The sequence below is a fragment of the Apis mellifera genome, linkage group LG6, assembly GCF_003254395.2.
Source record: "Apis mellifera strain DH4 linkage group LG6, Amel_HAv3.1, whole genome shotgun sequence".
NCBI classification, from domain to species: domain Eukaryota; kingdom Metazoa; phylum Arthropoda; class Insecta; order Hymenoptera; family Apidae; genus Apis; species Apis mellifera.
In genome coordinates this window covers 15,155,011-15,177,920 of record NC_037643.1, presented here as the reverse complement: position 1 = coordinate 15,177,920, position 22,910 = coordinate 15,155,011, and the positions used below count along the sequence as shown (strand labels likewise).

At 39.7% G+C, this 22,910-nt stretch overlaps 1 protein-coding gene across 1 annotated transcript in view; it reads left to right on the top strand.

The window, feature by feature from the left end:
* LOC408872 (COUP transcription factor 2) overlaps positions 1–22,910 on the top strand; it is a gene marked incomplete at its 5' end in the record, with an annotated part of 72,464 nt that overhangs the window by 24,375 nt on the left and 25,179 nt on the right. The window contains one exon of the mRNA XM_026441131.1: positions 13,893–14,444. Coding sequence (XP_026296916.1) covers positions 13,893–14,444 — 552 coding nt within the window. The remainder of the gene's footprint in view (positions 1–13,892; positions 14,445–22,910) is intronic.

The following is a 22,910-nucleotide window of genomic DNA, read 5'->3' as shown; positions in this document are numbered from 1 at the left end:
ATACAATAATTTTCAAAATACAGTTCAAAAATTTCAAAACCTCCTCGAAGAACTCAAAGTGGGCCTTTTCCAAAAATTCCAAAAATTTTCCACACTGTGCTCTCAATTTTTCCAATAATTTCGAAAATACAATTCAAAAATTTTCAAAACCTTCCTTTTTCTTTCCAACAAGAAGAGAAACTCGAATTGAATCTCCTTATTCCAAAAATTCCAAAAATTCCAAAAATTCCAAAAATTCAAAAAATTCCAAAAATTCCAAAAATTTTCCACAATTTTTCTCAACCATACCCTCAATTTTTCCAATAATTTCCAAAATATTCGAAAAATTTCAAAACCTTCTTTTTTCTTTCCAACGAAGAAAGAAACTCGAATTGGAACTCTCCTTATTCCAAAAATTCCAAAAATTTCAAAAATTTTCCACAATTTTTCTCAACCACTTTCAGAACCCTCAATTTTTCCAATAATACAATAATTTTCAAAATACAGTTCGAAAAATTTCAAAACCTTCCTTTTTCTTTTCAACAAGAAGAGAAACTCGAATTGGATCTTCTTATTCCAAAAATTTCAAAAATTTTCCACAATTTTTCTTAACCACTTTCAGTACCCTCAATTTTTCCAATAATACGCAATTTCCAAAACACAATTCCACCGAACTCGAGCCGCCCTCCATAAAGTCAAAACGGAAAGGAAGTGTATAAAGAATGAGAGAGGATATCAAGGATTTCGGTGGGTCACCGCCACGCGAGTGAATCACGTTCCGAAAAGAACGCGAAGAAACGGGCGCGGAGGGGAGGCGATTGGGAAAGACAGTGGGTCAAAAAGTGGGGTCTGTCGGCCGCGCGCGAAACAAGGACATCCGCGTAAGAGGAAGAAATTCTTTCCTCTTCCAGGAGAGACTCCCACGCGATCGTCTCTCCTCCGCCTCGAGGCGATCCGAGGGAAAGAGAGGAAGAGGGGAGGCGAGGGGTCGGCCCCCTCACGCGTGCCCTCCATTTTCCCCGCAACGCGAACCGGAACGAATTGCGATTCAACAGTCGCCACTTCCTCCCCTTCCCCCCCCTCCTTCGAGGAAAGGTGTTGTTGTTGTTGTCGCGTTTGCGAAGAAGAATTGGAAAACGAAAGAAATTAAGATTTGTCGTGAAAAGATGCCCGCGGTTAATTGGGATAAAGAAAAAAGCTCATTAATTAGTCAATTTGGCACGCGCGCAATTATAAAATAGCTTCAAGATAAAAGAGTAGAATAAAGGTTAACGAGTTAGTTTTCTTGCCGTCGGGGCAAGAATAATTGTAATGTGTGGGAAACGCAGGTTGTTATATTTTAATACAAGTGGCTTCGTCGTATCATTTCAAAAAATCGATATATATATAGTTACCTTGCGAATCTAATTCGAACGAGTTATCAAAAAATGGATGGATGAATATATGAAAACGTTGGAAAGAAACGCGTCTCGAATAAACGAAGGAACGTTAGTCGCAAGAAGTGGAACTAGATGGAAGAAAGCGCGTTTATTAATATTCCAGATCGATTTCATTAATTCTCTTTCCTTTTTTCTCTCGAAATATATGTAATATATAATTTCTCTCGCGAAGTTGCTCGCATAACGCAAGATCGTGGGGCATCGAATAGCATGCGAGCGGAGGTCTGGCCGCGAGCAGGCACCGTGGGAAATGTTAGGCGGGCCCACTGGCCGCTGCCCTCTCTCCTTCCTCTTCGCTCTTCCTTCCTTCGCCTCGACCTCTTCTCCTATCCGTTCTCCTATTTCTTCCTTCCCCCTTCCCCCACCTCGTTCCGTTATTGGACGCGTTTAACCGCGCTTGCGCGCAACTTTCCTTTCCTCCCTCCCCCCCCTCCATCGTTTCGTTTTGTCCCCCTCGAGACTTTTCGCAAAAGCGATGAAAATTTCATTCGTCATCCTTGTCCGTCTCTCTCCTCTCCTTTCTTCTTATTCTCGTGCGTTCAACTTCCTTCTCTTGCGTAACTCTGTTTTTTTAAATTGTTCTTGGAAGTAAGGAAGAGGGGGGGGGGGAGAGTTTTGTTCCAGTTGAAAATTTCACACACGTGGAATTTATACGTTCTTTTCGTATGCTCGTCTCATCGAGCGATAAATTATTTATCTACAAAGGGAATATATATATATATATGTAGGATATAGATTTTTGCTAAAATTGGACGTGAGTGTGAACGATCGAAGAGAGTTGGAAGAGATTGCGAGCCGCGCAACTTGCATCACACAGCTACGCGAAAAATTCTCGCTTCCTTCGCCTTTGCCAACAGCATGGGCATTAACCCTACTTGAAAAGAAGTAAACTGGTTAAAAATAAACTTAGTTCGAGAGTAATCGCTCGATTAAATTAAAATTGCTTCCGATTATCCTTTCGAACGATAGATCGAATCGTAAGTAATTTTAATATTCGTATCTTGCTTCGACTAAGTAAATTTTTCCCATCACGAGCCGCGTACAATATAACACACTTACGCAACGCACGAATGACGAATAAAATGAATCACGAGATCACGGAATAACACTTATTAAAGAAAAAGAAAAAGAAAGAAAGAGAAAAGAAACGAACCAGATTCTTGATAATCTAAGCTTGGTTACCAACGTATCGTCGAATTAACGACGATATTAAGGACGAGCAAGTGGGGGGGACGCTCGCTGTCTCTTTCTCTCGGGGAAAGGGAGAGGGGATAGGAGGATAGTCGAGGACGAGGCAAAGTCGGTAACCTTCTTTCCGGCGAAATTATCATAATGGCTCGGAACAGAAGTATGGCCCGAAGCGACCTCCGCTCGAGTCGAAAACTGGCCGTTGTACGAGATGCATGCGCTACGCTCGCTTCGGACGGGTATGTAAGCGCGTGTGCTCGCCTCGAACCCGACCGAGGTTGCCCTGGCGGGCCACAACGCCGGCTATATACACACGCTTCCAATGCCTCTCTCTCTCACACGGTAATTACGTGACGTATTAATACCAGTTATTCCGCGTCGACTGGTTCTCTTGCCCGTCTCGATCCGCAGGTGTATTTCGGATCTCTCTCGATCCTTCTCACTCACTCTCTTTCTCTATCTCTCCGTCTCTGTCTCGCACGCGCACGCGCTCTCGTCTTCCTTTCGTTCGTCCCGTCCCGTCCCGTTCCGTTCCGTCCGTCCGTTCCGTTCCGTTCCATCCCGTCTCGTCCCGTCTCGTCTCGTCCCCCTTCTATATAGCGAGGATTCGTTCCTCTCGCCGGTTTCGCGACTCGCACGTATCCTCCCACGAACAGAGTACCACGTATACGTGGCCGCCGTTTAATGGGATAGTTTTTTTTCCCCCCTTATTTCTTTTTTTTAGAAGAAAAGGAAGAGTTTTCGAAGGATGGTGCGCCGCGCGGTTAATATCTCCGCGTGAAAATAGCGTGAATCGGAATAGGAATTGGGTCTCGAATCGGTCGATAAAGAAGATATCCGTGGAACGAAATATTGCTCGAACGAAGAGAGAGAGAGACAGAAAGATATTCATCGGTCGAAAACGTAATAACAAACGTTAGTTTCGCTTCGAAATTTTCAACTACTTTCCTCACTACGGGTTGTCGATGCTCAACTGTTGTGCGGTCCGGAGTGTGAACATGTGTGTGTGTGTGTATGTGTGTACGTATGTAACGGGACGACGATACGGAAATCTTAATAGCATCGACTCGCGGCACTTCTCTCGCTGCCCGCCTACTCTTTGCCTTGCCACCTTCGAGCCGGAACTGTTGCCCGCGGGGACGAGCACCCGCTTATTAGCCGTGTAAAAATCACTCCACGCGATGCTGCATCGGCCACGCGATACCACCACCACCCCTCCTCTCCTGCGTGCTTTCTCCTTTCTCCTCCTCTCCTCCCTCCCCAATTTTTTCGCTTCCCATTTTCTTCGATGTAAAATTACGTTAAATGTAAAATTATGTAATTCGTAATGGCAAAAAAAGGTTGAAGGTATTTTTTCGATCGATAATTTTTCTTCTTCGATTTTTAAAATTGAAAAGGAACTTTTTTCTCTAATTACTTTATATTATCTTTATATATACTTTATATTATAGTATTTTTAGCATTCCTCGTCGGTATTGCAGCACGCGCTTCTCGCGATTAACGCTGCGATCCGCGGTGAAGGAAAGTTTTTTTTAAAAACTGAAATCGTGGCAAGGTGAGAAAGAAAGGAAAGGGTGAAAGAGATGGATTGAAAGATAGTGGGGGAGAAAAGGAGGGAGATAGAAGTGGGTAGAAGCTCCCTTCCCATCATTAGGCCGCCGCAGGGTTTTACGTAGGTGTTTATTTATCGACGGAGTAGCCGCACGGACGAGAATTAGTACCGGCCTGTATAATCTCTATTTGGAGTAATTATCTTGCAAACGTTAATGGATCTTGTTCCGCCCGATCTTGGCCGAGACGTTTCCAATCTAAACCCTTCCGTCCCTTCTCGATCATCGATGTAGATAAAATTTTCTCATCATCCTCGATTTTATCCCCTCCTTTCCCAATATTCATATAACAATTCCAAGTTTGAAAAGAGACAGTTTATCGACCAGAATATAATCCAGAATATAAAAGCTTTCTCGAACATTTTTTCCTTTCGAATCGAGTTTCTGGCTCGAATTATCGAAGGGGAAGGGAATCATCTTCCGTGGAAGATTGAAAAAATTGAAAATTCTCAAGAGGGGAGGGGGGGGGAGGCAAAGTTGGAGAGAGAGGAGAACGCGGAAGAAAGTTGGCCTCTCGAAGCGGCACGTACACGAGTTTACGAGTTACGGCGAGATACGAGATATGTCGTAATCGGCGACCCAATGACCTCGTGCCTGATGTTCATGTAGGTCGTCGCCACCGTCGTCGTCGTCGTCGTCGTCGTCGTCGTCGGCGGGAAAATCGCGACTGCCGATTCCTCCTCTCCCCCCCCCCTCCTTTCACCATATTCATTCTCCCTTCTTATAAGCGCGTCGCGCGACACTTGTTCGAAGAATAATATTTATTCAATTCTCCCTTTCCTTCACCCCCCCTCCCCCCCTCCTCTTCCTCTTCTCGCGTTATTACTCGGTTTGGCTCGGCGGTGAAAATAAATCCAGGCTCGAAAAAGGGAAAAAAGGAAAAGGGGAGGGGGGAAAAAGTATATACGGTCGAATCGAGCGTGTTGGAAATCTGCATGTTCACGGTTCGTTCGTCGAAATTGACGAGCGCGCGCGACCGTTCGAGCGTGACGAGAGCCCGAGCGCGGGTCGGATCCGCCTATTGAACTTTAACTCCTCGCGATACACCGTGAAATTTTTGCCAACGCCAATGGAATTCCATCCGATAATCCTTCTAATTTATCTTCTGCGGATCTGTCTATCCTCTTCTCGATCGAGTTATCCTTCTGTTTTTTTTTTATTTCTTCGTTTCGATTCGATCGATTCGAATTTTTCTGCCAAGTTTGTAGTTGTGTTTATTATATTTCGATGGATCGAGGATCGATCGTTTTTGAAGTAGGATTTTTTTAATCAAGTTTGTGTTTTATGTTTGTATTTATATTTTGTTTGTAATCGTGGATAGATGATCGATCGAGGGAGATTTTTCTGTACCTTCGCTCAAACGATTCGAAAGGATTTTTCAAGTTTGTAATTAGGTTTATATTTTATTTAAGCGTGGATCGAGGATCGATCGTTCGATCGAATAATTATTTCGACGAGGGAAATTTCTCTCTCTTCTTCTCTTTCATTCAACCGATTCGAAACGATTTTCCAATCAAGTTTTATAATTATATTTATATTTTAATTAATCGTGAATCGAGGATCGATCGTTCGATCGAATAATTATTTCGACGAGGAAAATTTTTTTCCTCCTCCATCCAGCCGATTCAAATTTTCCAACCAAGTTTATATTTATATTTATATTTTGCTTAATCTTAGATCGAGGATCGATCGTTCGATCGATTAATTATTTCGACAAAGAAGATTTCTCTCACTTCTTCTTCTCTACCGATTCTAAACGATTTTCCAACCAAGTTTTATAATTATATTTATATTTTAATTAATCGTGGATCAATGATCGATCGTTCGATCGAATAATTATTTCGACGAGAGAAATTTCTTTCTCTTCTTCTCTTTCATTCAACCGATTTGAAACGATTTTCCAATTAAGTTTATATTTATATTTATATTTCGCTTAATCTTGGATCGATGATCGATCGTTCGATCGAATAATTATTTCGACGAAGAAGATTTCTCTCTCCTCTTCTTCTCTACCGATTCGAAACGATTTTCCAATAAAGTTTATAATTATATTTATATTTTACTTAAGCATAGATCGAGAATCGATCGTTCGATCGAATAATTATTTCGACGAAGAAAATTTTTCTCTCTCCATTTTCTTTCCATCCAATAATTTTTATAATAAATTAATAAATTTTTATAATAAATTTATACCCCATTTATATTTATATTTTGTTTAATCGTGGATCGAGGATCGATCGTTCGATTATAATATAATTATTTCGACGAGGAAACCGATTTTCCAACCAAATTTCTAATTATATTTATATTTCGCTTAATCGTGGATCGAGGATCGATCCGTTAATTATTTCGACGAGGGAAATTTCTCTCCTCTCCTTTTCCACTCAACCGATTCGAATTTTCCAACCAAGTTTATATCCCATTTATATTTATATTTCCGTGGATCGAAGATCGATCGTTTTCGAATGATTTTCTAATCAAATTTATATTTATATTTATATTTCGCTCGTGGATCGAGGATCGATAGAATAATTATTTACGAGGGAGATTTCTCTCTTTTTCTATCTCTCTTCATCCAACCGATTCAAATTTTCCAACCAAGTTTATATTTATATTTCCATAGATCGAGGATCGATCGTTTTCGAACGATTTTCCAATCAAGTTTGTATTTATATTTCTGCGGATCGAGGATCGATCGTTTTCGAACGATTTTCCAACCAAGTTTGTATTTATATTTCGCTTATAGATCGAGGATCGATCCGTTCAATTAATTAATTATTTCGAGGGAGATTTCTCTCCCCTCCTTCTTCACTCAACCGATTCAAATTTTCTAACCAAGTTTATATCTCATATATTTATATTTCGCTTAAGTGTGGATCGAGGATCGATCGTTTTTGAACGATTTTCCAAGCTTATATTTATATTTCGCTTAATCGAGGATCGAAGATCGATTCGTTCGATCGAATAATTATTTCGACATTCCGTTCGCAAGAGAAATTTTTCTCTTCCAAATTTTCCAACCAATTTTCCAATTATATTTATATTTCGCTTAATCGTGGATCGAGGATCGATCGTTTTCGAACGATTTTCCAACTTTATATTTATATTTCGCTTAATCGAGGATCGAGGATCGAGTAATTATTTACGAGAAAGATTTTTCTCTCCCTCCACCCGATTCCAACCGATTCGAAACGATTTTCCAATCAATTTTCCAATTATATTTATATTTCGCTTAAGCGTGGATCGAGGATCGATCATTTCCGAACGATTTTCCAACTTTATATTTACATTTCGCTTAATCAAGGATCGAGGATCCGTTCGATCGAGTAATTATTTCGACATTCCGTTCGCAAGAGAAATTTTTCTCTTCCGAATTTTCCAACCAAGTTTTTAATTCTATTTATATTTCGCTTAATCGTGGATCGATCATTTTCGAACGATTTTCCAACTTTATATTTACATTTCGCTTAATCGAGGATCGAGGATCCGTTCGATCGAGTAATTATTTCGACGTTCCGTTTGGCCGTCGCGAGGGAGATTTCTCTCTCCGCGAGAAGAGTGGAGAGTGGCGAGTCTTTCTCCTTCCTCCCCCCTCCCTCCCCTCCCTCGATCGCTTGACCGCTTCGTTCTCTCACCGCCGCGTCACCATCATCAATCCACGTCCGACGATTTCTCTATGCCTCCGCCTCCCCTCCCCCAACAACGAATCCTCTCCATCGAAGAATGAATTTCCACGAGCAAAAATCCTCCTCCTCCTCCTCCTCCTCCCCCTCCTTCCTCTTCCTTCGAGATTTCGGATCGAGATCGAGAAAAGGAGGAGAAGGAATATTCTGGAATGGAAAAAGATTTCTCGGCCTGGACTTTGACACGCCGGCAAAGTCGAAGATAAAACGGCGTTTTATCGCGTTTGTATGTACTTGTAAGCTTGTCGAGCCACGCTTTTCTCTCTCTCTCTCGGCTCCGAGAGCGAGTCACTCTTCACCGAGCGTGTGTTTTCGCGCCGATTCGCGATAACCGTGAACCGGCCCCCCTCTCCCCTCCCCCTCGCCCCATTTTTCGGGACAAAAAATAAGTAGCGGCCGCCGCCGATAACGATTAATGGCGGCCCGACGGTTATCGGCCGACCTTCGACCTCCCTCTCCTCCTCTCCCCCACCTGCTTCTTATTTCCTTCCTTCGACAACAGAAGTCACGGCGAGGAGAAGCGAGGAAGGGAGGAGGGGTGGGACGCTAGTCGTGTCGAATTACACTTTGTTGTTATTGTCGTCCTCGTCGTCCTCCTCGTCGTCGCTCGTTTTTTTCCTTCCCTCTTCTTTTCGGTAATTTTCCTCTCCTCGACCGAGAGAAATATATATAAATATAAATATTTCTTCTTCCAAGTTGGAACGGTTTCTTTAGAAAACTTTGAATACGATCGAAGGATTATTATTGTATTATATATATATATATATATATATATATATATATTTGTATATGTTAATATATTATTGTATTATTATTATCGTTTTCGTGAAAAGTGTGAGAAAAATTTGTGAAGAGAGGGAGGGGCTATCCTATCGTTTAATCTATTATGATCGAAAGAGTGGAGGGAGGGAGAGAGGGGGGAGGGGAGGAGGAAATATTGCGCCAAGTTGTAAATAAATGGTTGTTACAAAATTGTAGGCAAATATTGAATTCATTCTCCTCGCTTATACGCGCGCATTCGCTTTAAGTCGTAATCCTCCCGTCGCGGACAAAAGCTAGGCCTTTTACGAACGTTATACGCGAATAAAATTAAAATACATTCATTTATAAATTTATTACGTATCCATAAGCGCGGGGGGACGGCGAGGGAATTCTCCTCGATTTCCCCGTTTCCCACTCTCTCTCTCTCTCTCTCTCTCTCTCTCTCTGTCGCGTTTGTTTAAACAAATGTTTTATTTTATATCGAAACGCGAATCTTTACGAGCACCAACTTCTTGACGCGAATTCTTTCTTCTCTCTCTTTCTCTCTCCTTTTCTTCTCTTTATTTTCACCGCGCGGATAGAATAGAGTCGAGTAGAGTCGAACTCTACACTCTACAACTCTTTCAACTCGCGTTACGTTTCGAGAATAAGACCGTTCTACCCGATTATCCAGCAACGAATTTCCACGAGCGAATTATTTTCCGCTCGAACGGGCAGCGAAACGAGTATCCGTGTTCGGGCCGGCCACGGGTTATAACGGTATCCCGTTCCTACATCGAACGAAATAACACAGTCTCTCCTCGCTCGATCGGTAAGGGAGACACCGATTCGTTTCGGTCGGTTTTACAGTACTTCGGTCAACCCATTTCCAACGTCTCGAGTCGCGATTTTTTCTTCACGAACGAATACGTTCGTGAGAATAAACGAGAGGGTAAATGATATTCGGCAGAAGTCATTTGGGTGGGTGCAGGGAATGAATGTGTCGCGAGTTTAAGGCGAAAGGAAGGCATTGGGAGGAAATGTATATATCTATATATCTTTGTATTTTTAAGTCTCGAATTCTTATTTCTCTCGATCGATTTTTTTTTTTTCTCTTCGAGTAATGTGTTATTATATCTCAAAAGTAGTTGTTGGTAATTTTGCGGTGTGGAAGAGGAAGGGAAGGAAATGTGAATTTTGAATTCTAAATTTTATGATTTATCAAATAGCGATTTTTCTCTTCGAGTAGAAGGAAATGTGAAATTCCAAGTTCTCGAATAGCGATTTTTTCCTTTTAATTTCATTGAATTCTGAATTCTAAATTTTATGATTTATCGAATAGCGATTTTTTCTCTTCGAGTAGAAGGAAATGTGAAATTCCAACTTCTCGAATAGCGATTTTTTCCTTTTAATTTCACTGAATTCTGAATTCTAAATTTTATGATTTATCGAATAGCGATTTTTCTCTTTGAGTAGAAGGAAATGTGAAATTCCAAGTTCTCGAATAGCGACTTTTTCCTTTTAATTTCACGAATTAGTAATTTTCCAATGTAAAAAGGAAACGAAGGAGGAAATGTGAATTTTGAATAGCGACTTTTTCCTTTTAATTTCACTGAATTCTGAATTCCAAATTCCACGATTTCTCGAATAGCGATTTTTTCTCTTCGAGTAGAAGGAAATGTGAAATTCTAAATTCTGAAATACGATCTTTGGAATAGCGATGTTTTCTTTTTAATTTCACGAATTATTAATTTTCCAGTGTAAAAAAGAAGCGAAGGAGGAATTCCATGTTCCACGATCTCTCGAATAGCGATTTTTTCTCTTCGAGTAGAAGAAAATGTGAAATTTTCCTATTTTTAAATTCCCATTAAATTCCCAAATTCTCAAATACGATCTCTCGATTTTTTCTCTTCGAGTAGAAAAAAATGTGAAATTTTTTTATTTTTAAATTCCCAAATTCACATTTTTACCATCTTTGGAATAGCGATTTTTTCCTTTTAATTTGACGAATTAGTAATTTTCCAATGTAAAAAGGAAGCGAAGGAGGAATTTTGAATTCCAAATTCCACGGTCTCTCGAATAGCGACTTTTTCCTTTTAATTTCACTGAATTCTGAATTCCAAATTCCACGATTTTTCGAATAGCGATTTTTTCTCTTAGAATAGAAGGAAATGTGAAATTCTAAATTCTGAAATACGATCTTTGGAATAGCGATTTTTTTCTTTTAATTTCAAGAATTAGTAATTTTTCAATGTGAAAAGGAAGCAAAGGAGGAAATGTGAATTTTGAATTCGAAATTCCACGATCTTTCTCGAATAACGATTTTTTTCGAGCGATACGCTGTTATGTCACAATCTTTACGAGTTGGTAATTTTCCAATATAAAAAGGAAGCGAAGAAGGAAATCTGAATTCTGAATTCCAAATTGCACGATCTCTCGAATAGCGATTTTTTCTCTTCGAGTAAAAGAAAATGTGAAATTTTCCTTTATTTTTTAGAGATATTTAGAGATATTTAAGAGGTATTTAATTCTTAAATTCCAAATTCCCATTTCTCAAATACGATCTCTCGAATAGTGATTTTTTCCTTTTAATTTCACGAATTAATAATTTTCCAACGTAAAAAGCGAAGGAAATGTGAATTCTGAATTTCAAATTCCACGATCTTTCGAATAACGATTTTTTTATTTCGAGTAGAATAGAATTAACGAGAGGCAGAAAAAAATGTGAAATTTTGCCATTTTCAAATCCCAAATTCCCATTTTTCAAATACGATCTCTTGAATGATGATTTTTTTCTCTTTGAGTAGAAGAAAATTTAAATTTTCTCTCTTCTTAAATTCCAAATTCTCATTTCTCAAATACGATCTCTCGAATAGCGATTTTTTTCCTTTTAATTTCATGAATTAATAATTTTCCAAAAAAAAGTAAAAAAGAAAGCGAAAGAGAAAATGTAAATTCTGAATTACAAATTCCACGATCTTTCGAATAACGATTTTTTGAATAGAAAGAAATGCGAAATTTTCTTCTTCTTAAACCTCAAATTCCCATTTCTCAAATACGATCTCTCCAATTTTTTCCTTTTAATTTCGCGAATTAATAATTTGTATAAATAATTTTCCAAAAAAAGTAAAAAAAAAAAAAAAGCAAAAGAGAAAATGTAAATTCTAAATTCCAAATTCCACGATCTTTCTCGAATAACGATTTTTTCGTTTTAATTTCACGAATTAATAATTTTCCAAAAAAGTAAAAAAGGAAATTTGAATTTTGAATTCCAAATTTCATGATCTTTCTCGAATAGCGATTTTTTCTCTTCGAGTAGAAGAAAACATAAAATTTCCCTCTTCTCAAATCCCAAATTCCCATTTCTCAAATCTCTCGAATATCGATTTTTTCCTTTTAATTTCACGAATTAATAATTTTCTAAAAAAAAGTAAAAAAGGAAGCAAAGGAAATTTGAATTTTGAATTTCAAATTTCACGATCTTTCTCGAATAGCGATTTTTTTATTTTCGAAGGAAATTTTCCTATTCTTAAATTCCAAATTTCTGTTTCTCAAATACGATCTCTCGAATAGCGATTTTTTCCTTTTAATTTCACGAATCAATAATTTTCGAGTAGAAGAAAACATAAAATTTCCCTCTTCTTAAATCCCAAATACGATCTCTTGAATATCGATTTTTTCTCTTCGAATAAAAGAAAATATGAAATTTTCCTATTCTTAAATTCCAAATTCCCATTTCTCAAATACGATCTTTGGAATTTTTCCTTTTAATTTCACGCATTAATAATTTTCCAAAAAAACTAAAAAAAGAAATAAAGGAGAAAATGTGAATTTTGAAATTCTCTCTTGGAAATTTCTCAAATACGATCTTTTTCGAATATCGATTTTTTCCCTTTAATTTCAATTATTAATTTTATGTATAATATAAAAAATAAAGAAAATCCCCATTCTCACCCTCTTTCGAACAACAATTCCCTCCTTTCAACTTTACTCTTACTTTAAATCAATATCTCTCCAATACAAAAAAAATTTCCATTTCCACTAACTTATCATCCCCTCGACAGTAGAAATCAAAATTAACGAGTTAAACGAACGAGGAAATCCGTATCCCGAATTTCTCTCCTCGAAACAAGTCCACGCCGACGCTGGAATTCAACCACGTTGCCCAGCGGGGTGTCCAGAACCGCCAAACCCCCAAGAAAAAGAAGCACAAAACCAAACCAACCTCCCTTCTTCTCCCTCTCCCTCTCTCTCTTCCTAATCCCTTAAAAATTCACATTAAAAATAAACAAACAAACAAAGAAACAAAGAAACAAACTAAAAATTCACAATGCATAAACAAAGAAACAAACTAAAAATTCACAATGCATAAACAAAGAAACAAATTAAAAATTCACAATGCATAAACAAAGAAACAAACTAAAAATTCACATTAAAAATAAACAAAGAAACAAACTAAAAATTCATAATGCATAAACAAAAAAACAAATTAAAAATTCATAATGCATAAACAAACAAATAAAAAAAAAACAAATTAAAAATTCACAATGCATAAATAAAGAAACAAACTAAAAATTTACATTAAAAATAAACAAAGAAACAAACTAAAAATTCACAATGCATAAACAAACAAACAAACAAAAAAACAAACAAACTAAAAATTCACATTAAAAATAAACAAACAAATAAAGAAACAAAGAAACAAACTAAAAATTCACAATGCAGAAACAAAGAAACAAACTAAAAATTCACATTAAAAATAAACAAAGAAACAAACTAAAAATTCACAATGCATAAACAAACAAACAAATAAAAAAAAAACAAACTAAAAGTTCACATTAAAAATAAACAAAAAAACAAAGAAACAAAGAAACAAACTAAAAATTCACATTAAAAATAAGCAAAGAAACAAACTAAAAATTCACATTAAAAATAAACAAAGAAACAAACTAAAAATTCACATTAAAAATAAACAAAGAAACAAACTAAAAGTTCACATTAAAAATAAACAAAAAAACAAAGAAACAAAGAAACAAACTAAAAATTCACATTAAAAATAAACAAAGAAACAAACTAAAAATTCACATTAAAAATAAACAAAGAAACAAACTAAAAATTCACATTAAAAATAAACAAAGAAACAAACTAAAAATTCACATTAAAAGTAAACAAAGAAACAAACTAACAAACTAAAAATTCACAATGCATAAACAAACAAACAAATAAAAAGAAACCAAAAAATTATGTTGCAGCGGTGCAGAGGGGACGAGTGCCGCCGTCGCAGCCGTCGCTACCAGGTCTGCCGGGCCAGTTCGCCCTGACGAACGGGGACGCGGTGGCGTGCGCGAGCCTGAACGGCCACTCATACCTCTCCTCGTACATAAGCCTGCTGCTCAGGGCGGAACCTTACCCGACCTCGCGCTACGGCCAGTGCATGCAGCCCAACAACATCATGGGGATCGACAACATATGCGAGCTGGCCGCCCGGCTCCTATTCTCGGCGGTCGAGTGGGCAAGGAACATCCCGTTCTTCCCCGACCTCCAGGTCACCGACCAGGTAGCCCTTCTCAGGCTAGTGTGGAGCGAGCTGTTCGTCCTGAACGCGAGCCAGTGCTCGATGCCGCTCCACGTGGCGCCCCTCCTCGCCGCGGCCGGCCTCCACGCGTCCCCCATGGCCGCGGACCGCGTGGTCGCCTTCATGGACCACATCAGGATCTTCCAGGAGCAAGTGGAGAAGCTCAAGGCGCTGCACGTAGACTCGGCCGAGTACAGCTGCCTCAAGGCCATCGTCCTCTTCACCACAGGTCAGACCCTCTTTTCTTTCTCTTTTCTCTCCCCCCCCCCCTTTTTTTATTTCTTCTTTTTCTTTCGTCGAGGAGGGAAAAATTTTTTACATTAATTTTAAGTTTGGTGTAACGAGCGATCGGAAAGGAGGAGGAACGAGGGAGGGATGATGGAGGAGGAAACGCGCGGATAGAGGTTTCCGGGGGGCCGCCGGAAGAAGTCCGCCTGGATCTCGGCCTCTCCTCGCTTTCCCTTGTTGCTTCTCTCTTATGGGTGTCGAGAGAGAGAGAGGTGTGTTATCGATGGAGGGGGAGGGCTGTCATCCTCACCGTTAACGAGGAGAGACACGAGGGACGGATTCACCGATCGTCATCGAAGACAATGCGAGATTCCCTCCTCGAACGATCAAACCCCGTTTTACCGCGTATCGAAACACCTGTCGATCGTGATCCAACGTGAATTTTATCTTCGCCCTTCGTCGACCATCAATTTTTCCATCGTGTACTGCTTTCCTCTTCTTCCTCTTCTTTCTCGCCTGTGGGATATATTTTGTGTACATCGAGAGAGAGAGAGATAAAAACAATATACTCTGATTCGTAAAAGTAAAATATTCCGTGATGTTTTTGTCGGAGAAAGAAGGCTATCTAATTTTAATTCGGATCATCACATTGCGAATTATCGACAAGTTTTTTTTAGTAGATTAAAACTCGAGGTTGAGTAATTACTTGCGAAACTTGTATCGAAATTAATTTCTCTATTCGATCATTCTCTCAAGATTCAGTTTATCGTCAAATTCGAAGGTTAATTTTTCCTATAGATATATATTTATTCGTATTTCCTTTTGAAAACGATAAATTACAATGAAAACCGATTTTGTCCAATTAACATTATTCGAACCATTCCTTTTCTATTCTATATACCGACTAAACGTTGATCTTTCCCGTGTATTTATTTTTCTATCCTATATATTTGTTTCTATACACTCTTACCTTAATCTTAACGATACGATAAAAACTGGACATTAAGTCTCGAAAGCGGGGGAAAAAAAATTTCGTCGGTTGCCTCGAGCCCGCCCCCCCCCCCCCACCCCTCGACGCGTCGTTCTTCGATCGATCGAGCGACGACACGGTAATTACAGTTGGAATCGTCCGATATTTCGGCACGATCTGTTTCTCGTTCGAGGCCACCCCATACAGCGTTGCAAATCCGCGCCACGGATGTATTTATGCGGCGAGGCATTACGGCGGTGAGTTATATATATATATATATATATATATATATATGTATACGTGTACCTCGATGGGAAACACTCCCACGATTATGCGGCATGCGATGCAATTCCCTTTGCCTCGGCGGAGGGAGAGCGCAACCTACTCGCATGCTTTTCGCCGACGACTACCTTGCTCCCTATTAACCAAGTAATTGACCATGCGTATATAACTCTCTTTCCTTCCCTTCTCGACCACGCAGAGAAATCCACGTGGAAAGCGGACGCATTCAGCTTTTCCATCCATCCATTCCATCCGTCTAATGGATATCGTAGTTTTTAAATTTGCGATAGATTTAAACGTTCTCTCTCTCTCTATATATATATGTATATACTTTTATATGCTTGGATTTCCAATTACTCGAAACGTATCGTAAATGTATCCAAGAAGTCGATGTAAAGGAGAAAAAAGTCCATCTCGATCTCGTCGTCGAGAAATTTCGCGTAGAGGAGCAGCAGTAGTAGTACACAGGAGTAGCCTCTAAAGAGCATCGCGAAACGGGGACACGGCGCGGCGAGGAGAAAGTATTGAGAAGTAATCGTGGCTCGACGTAACTCGACATGCGCCGTGGTTCTTCTGCTGCTCTGTCGGTAACCGGATTTCGAGCGAGCGGGCCTAATTCCTCGATCGATCATTGGAGGCTGGAAAAACGTAAAAAATTCTCGAGACGAGCGTGTGGCGTTGAGGTAGAGGAATGTAGGTAGGCCGTTACGAAGGAGAGGAGGGGGGGGGGGGAGGAGGAGTTAACCCAAATCGAAAAGGGAGAGATATTCTCCGCGTCGCGTGTCGTTTAATACGGCTCTGCCTGCCCGCGTATATTATTGACGCGTTTATCGGTGTCGTTATTAACGCCGTCTGTCGTTCGCGCTCACCTGTTAACCTCGGATAATTTATCGACGCGCTCGAACGGTAGATAGAGAGAGAGGGGAATACGAGTCTAATCATCGTCCATCCAGAGAAGCAGAGAACCGTTGGATCGGTCGCTTCCGCGATCCGACGATATCGATGGAGCGACGGAGATAGAAGAGGAGTCGGAACGTTCCATTTTTTTTTAATCGACGTCATAGAAAAAAATTTCTCTCTTACGAGCTTTTTTATTGGTCGAACGATCGGGTATTAAAATCGCGTATACGAAACTACGTTTCTAGATCTAGGCAAAGAATTCTAACGTGTAATACGTATGTAATACGTAATGTAAAAATTTGCTCGTTTCTCGTGCGAGTACGAATAATTTCGAATATATTCGAGTTATTATTATCTACTTTTCGACTATTGTTGTTATTGTTCCAACCAATGTATACGATCTTATTATTATTATTATTGCGTTATCTTTAGAGAAACAGGAATCGATCCGTTTCTTTTTCTCTCTCCTTTTTTCCCTCGCATCGAGGCACGGTTCGAAATAATGCTCGATCGATTTCCACGAAAAATCATCGATCGAAAAATCGTTCGGAATACGAGATACGGTTACGATACCGTAGAATACGGGCGTGAGAGAGTGGAGGGGGCGAAAAATTGGAATTAATGCCGACGCGGACGTGCGAAAAGGCGGGCGGAGGGGAGAAGGGAAGGGAAGGGAAGGGGACGACGGAGGGCGCGCGTTATCTGCGTAACCACGAGAGGAGCAGCGCGGATCTCGCGGCGGCCGCCCGCTTCTCTATCGGGCGCATTGTTGGCCGAGTGTTGAGCCGAGTCGGGGTCGCGTCCCTTCCCCCCCCCCTCCCCCCAACCCTTGACTTTCAGCGTTACCTACCCATTTTCCTTTTATTATCTGCCCCTCTCTGGCGTGTTCCGCTCGCTTCGTTCATCGAAACCGGATCTCGCTCGCGGGACCTTGCCTCTCTTTCGAATCTCGTTTTCTTCCACCACCGTGAATCGTGTACCATCTTTTTTTTTTTTTTTTCTTTCTTTTCACACGTTTTTTTCCCCACACGTTTGTTTCTTGGAGAGCTTGTTCTAGGGGGGAATTTCTGGAAACGGTATTTAAGGTATAAAAGGGGGGAGGAGGAGGGATTTATCATCCCCCTCTCTCGATTCGATAATTCGTTATCTTCCCTTCCTAATCCTTGGAACGAAAGGAATCGAACGTGAAGAGAACAAGGAAAATAGGAGGACTCTGGTAATTAATAATAAAGTTGAAACAAAGGGAAAAGGGAATGGATGAAAGGCAAAGAAGAATTGGAAAGAGGAATGTCATTGTGGAAGAATAGAGACTTTAATAATCTGACCTAACCTTAAACTTAAAAAAAGAATATCGTCGTGGAAGAACAGAGATAATTTAACCTAACCTAACTTTAAAACTAAACAAGGAAAAAGGAATGAATAAAACGCAAAGAAAAATTAAGAGGAGAAATATCATGCAAGAACATAGATAATCTAATAATTTAATAATCTAACCTAACCTAACCTAACCTAATCTAACCTTAAAACTAAACAAAGAAACAGGAATGCATAAAACGCAAAAAATTGAAAAAAGGAATATTATTATGGAAAAATAGAAACTCCAATAATCTAACCTAACCTAACCTTACAATAGAAAAGGGAAAAAGAAATATGTCGAATGAGTATACAAAGAGAACAAAGAAAATAGGAAAGGAGCAATATCTTGTGCAAGAACAGAGACTCTAATAATCTAACCTAACCTAACCTAATCTTAAAATTAAAGGGAAAAATATCGAATGAGATACATAAAGAGAACAAGGAAAATAGAAAATGAGGAATATAATTGTGCAAAAACAAAGACTTTAATTTAACAGAACCAAATCTCAAAACAAAAAAAGGAAAAAGGAATGGATAAAACGCAAGGAAAAATTGAAAAGAGGAATATCATTGTGGAAGAACAGAGACTCTAATAACCTAACCAAACCTAACCTTAACCTAACTTTAACCTAACCTTAAAATTGAAAAGGGAAAAAGAAATAATATCGAACATAAAGAGAACAAGAATAAATAGGAGAGGTGGAAGAACAAAGATGAGATTCTAATAACCTAACCTAACCTTAAAACTGAAAAGGGAAAAAGGAATTGAACGTAAAGAAAATCAGAAAAATAGGAAAAAAGAGAAATATCATTGTAGAAAACATAGATTCTACTAATCTAACCTAACCTAACCTAACCTAATCTTAAAACTAAAAAGGGAAAAAGGAATCGAACGTAAAGAGAACCAGAAAAATAGGAAAAGAGGAATATCATTGTGGAAAAACATAGACTCTAATAATCTAACCTAATCTAATCTAACCTTAAAACTGAAAAAGAAAAAGGAATGGATAAAACGCAAGGAAAAATTGAAAAGAGGAATATTATTGTGCAAGAACATAGATTCTAATAATCTAACTTAACCTAACCTAACCTAACCTAATTTTAAAACTGAAAAGCAAAAAAGGAATTGTACATAAAGAGAACAAGAAAAATAAGAAAAGAGGAATATCATTGTGCAAGAACATAAACTCTAATAACCTAACCTAACCTAACCTAACCTAACCTTAAAACTAAAAAGGAAAAAAATAATATCCAACATAAAGAGAATAAATAAGAAAGAAGCAGGAACAGAGATGAACAGACACTCGAATAACCCAACCTAACCTCAAAACAGAAAATTTAAAAAGAAACAAACGAAGGGGAAGAAAAATTGAGATATAAACAAACAAAATTTCCACAAATCGAGGAAAACATGTCTACTTAAATAACAGGAAAAACTGCGTTATATATAAAACGGTGAGAAGGAAGGAAGGAAGGAAGGAAGGATGGAAGGAGGAAGTTTTGCGGGCCGTCCTCGCGTAACCCTTATCGGCGTATCGCAGGGCAAAGGGTTGGCCCTGGTATTGGAGTAAGCCGCGGCATTAACCTCGCAGTTTAATATAAACGAGGCGTCGGGACAAGGCGTCGTCGTCCTAGTTGTCGTCCTTTCAGGGAAGGGGGGGGATGGCGAGGGTGGCTCGCCACGTGACCACCCTCGCCTCGGACAATGCGAACCCGCGCTTATCGACGTCCTCCGCCGAGAACCCCTCGCGTGCCCCTCGCGCTCTTCTTCCGTAACCCACCTCCCCCTCCCCTTCCTCCTCTCGCTTAACCCGCGTATTAACCGCGCTCCACGACACCCGACACCAGCCGGCCTTTTCCGGCCCGTATTTCCGCCCTTCCACCGGCCCCAAAACTCGCCCGACCGTGATATCGGCGGCGCCCGCCGAGAGGACAAAGCGCCCGTCCTTCTCCTCCACCCCTTCTCCCTCCTTTACTCCGCGGAGGAACGAAAAAAAGGAGAATATCGAGAGAGATTTCGGTATATCGAGAGATCGGCCTCTCGTCGATCGGCTTTTCTCGATCGAGTTTTCTTGGGAATTTCGAGGGAAAATTTTGTTTTATTGGTATTTAAGAATGGAAGAGTGGAAGGAGATTCGATTTCGAGTATATATTAGAGGGAAAATAGGAGGTGGAGGAGTTAATGTTATATTTTTTTTTTGGAATTGATCGAGGGTTTTGAGGTGGAGTTTTGGGTTTGGTTTGATCGAATTTGAAATGAAGGAGAGGGGAAAGGTGTGGATTGTTGGGAAGAGAGAGAGAGAGAGGGAAAAATAGGAGAGGAGAGAATGTCGAGAAAGGAATTGGTAGGCAAGTAAGATAAAGAATTGGGAAGGGAGATATTTTCGATTTAATCTAACTTGATTATTGAAGCAAAGAGAGAAAGGAATATTCGAATATAGAAAGAAAAATATAAATAGGGAGATTGAGGGGAGGAGTATTGTACAAGAACAGAGATAAGACGAATAGTTTTCCAGGATAGAAAATTTAATTTGATTTTTGAAACGAAGAGGGAAAGGAATACATCTAAAAGAGGAAGATCTTTTCCTGTAATCTAACCTAACCTGATTATTAAAACAAAGATAAAAAAAGGGATATATATGTGTCAAACAAGGAGAGAAAGCAAGAAGATGAGAAGAATTATTCGTAAAAATTGCTAGTTCAAGATAAAAAACCTAACCTAAATTCTTGAAATAAAAAAAAGAAGGGCATACATTGAACAGGAAAGAGAAAAACATGTCTTATAATTTAATCTAATCTGATTTTTAAAATAAAGAGAGAAAGGAACGCGGAGAGAGAAAGATCTTCCCTTATAATCTAACCTAACCTGATTTTTGAATCGAAGAATTTAACCTAACTCGATTTTTAAAACAAACAGAAAAAGAATATATATAAAAAGAAGAGAGGAAGAAGAAACGAATTATTCAAATAAATAAAAGGAAAAATTGCGTTGGAAAAGGAAGATTTTTTCTATTCTTCTCTTATAATCTAACCTAATTTGATTCTCAAAACGAAGAGAGAAAGGAATATATATCGAGCAAAGAGAGAGAGAGAGCAAGAAGAAACGAAGAGAAGACGAATTAGTATTCGTAAATAAGAAGAAAAACTGCAAAATGAAAATTTTTTCCTATAATCTAACCTTAAAACGAATAGACGAAACAATATATCTAACAATATATCTAACAAGAAGAGAAAAAGAAGAAACGAATTATTCGTAAGTTAGAAGAAAAATTGCGCTGGAAAAAAAAGATCCTTTCCTATAATCTAACCTAACCTGATTCTCAAAACGAATAGAAAAAACAATATATATCGAGAAAAAAGAGAGAGAAAGAAGAAACGAAGAGAAGACGAATTATTATTCGTAAATAAGAAGAAAAATTCCGCTGGAAAAGGAAGATCCTTTCCTATAATCTAACCTAACCTCAAAACGAATAGAAAAAACAATATATCTAACAAGAAGAAAGAAAGAAGAAACGAATTATTCGTAATACATATAATATATATAATATATAATAAGAGAAAAAATTGCTGAAAGATTTTCTCTATTCTTCTCCTATAATCTAAGCTAACCTGATTCTCAAAACGAATAAAAAAAGCAATATATTTAACAAGAAGAGAGAAATAATTCGAACGAATTATTCATAAATTAAATTCTAACCTAACCCGATTCTCGAATCGAAGAGACAAAAAGAAAATACATAAAGAGAAATTTACCGAAAGCAGGAAAAAAAAAACTTCAGCATACATCTCCTCTTTTCTAAAAAAAGAAGAAAGAGAAAGAACGATAGAGAGAAACCTAAAAAGAAGAAATTTAACCTCTCTCCCTCTCCCTCTCCTTATCTCATCCCCGCGGATCCTATCGCGAAGCTATTAACACCCGTGGGATCCCCGTGTCAAAAGGGGGATAACGAACCTCTCCCTCCCGAAAAAAACCGCTCCTCTTTCGTCCTCATCCCCCCTCCCCCTCCACCTCCCTCGCGGTGGAACGGAACGAAGAAAAGGGGGACGAGAACACAAGAAGCAGGAAATAAGAACGAGAGGAAGGCACGCGCGTTTTTTCCACGGATTCTACTCTCTAACCGATTCTAAATTAAGAACCTCGCAACTCGCGCGTCCCCCGAATTTGTTGCGCGCGTGCCAATTTGCACTACTCGCTCCCCGCTCGAGAATTCGTTCGACGAACGTCCCTCCCCCCCTCCTCCTCCTCTCTCCAAAACTTTCTTTCCTTCGCGCGGATATATGCGACGCGAGCGAGCGAGAAAGCAAGCGAGAGCGAGCGAGAAAGCAAGCGAGAGCAAGCGAAAAAGCAAGCGAGAGCGAGCGAGAAAGAGCGAGAGCGAGCGAGCGAAAACAAGCGAAAGAACGAGAGCGAGCGAAAAAGCGAGCGAGAGCGAGAAAGCGAGAACGAGCGAGAAAACAAACGAGAGCGAGCGAGAAAGCAAGCGAAAGAACGAGAGCGAGCGAGAGCGCGAGCGAAAGAGCGAGCGAGAGCATGCGAGAAAGTAAGCGAGAGCGAGCGAGAAAGCAAACGAGAGCGAGCGAGCGAGAACAAGCGAGAAAGCAAACGAGAGCGAGCGAGCGAGAACAAGCAAAAGAACGAGAGCGAGCGAGAGCGAGCAAGAAAACAAACGAGAGCGAGAGAGAAAGCAAGCGAGCGAGCGAAAGAGCGAGCGAGAGCGAGAAAGCGAGCGAGCGAGAGCATGCGAGAAAGTAAGCAAGAGCGAGCGAGAAAGCAAACGAGAGCGAGCGAGCGAGAACAAGCGAAAGAACGAGAGCGAGCGAGAGCGAGAAAGCGAGCGAGCGAGAGCGAGAGAGAACGACAGCGAGAGAGCGAGAGCAAGAGAGAGAGAGCGAGCGGTGCACGCATTCCTGCTAGTCGCACATGCCGGGCGTGGGTAACCGTCGGAACGTGGCTCGCTG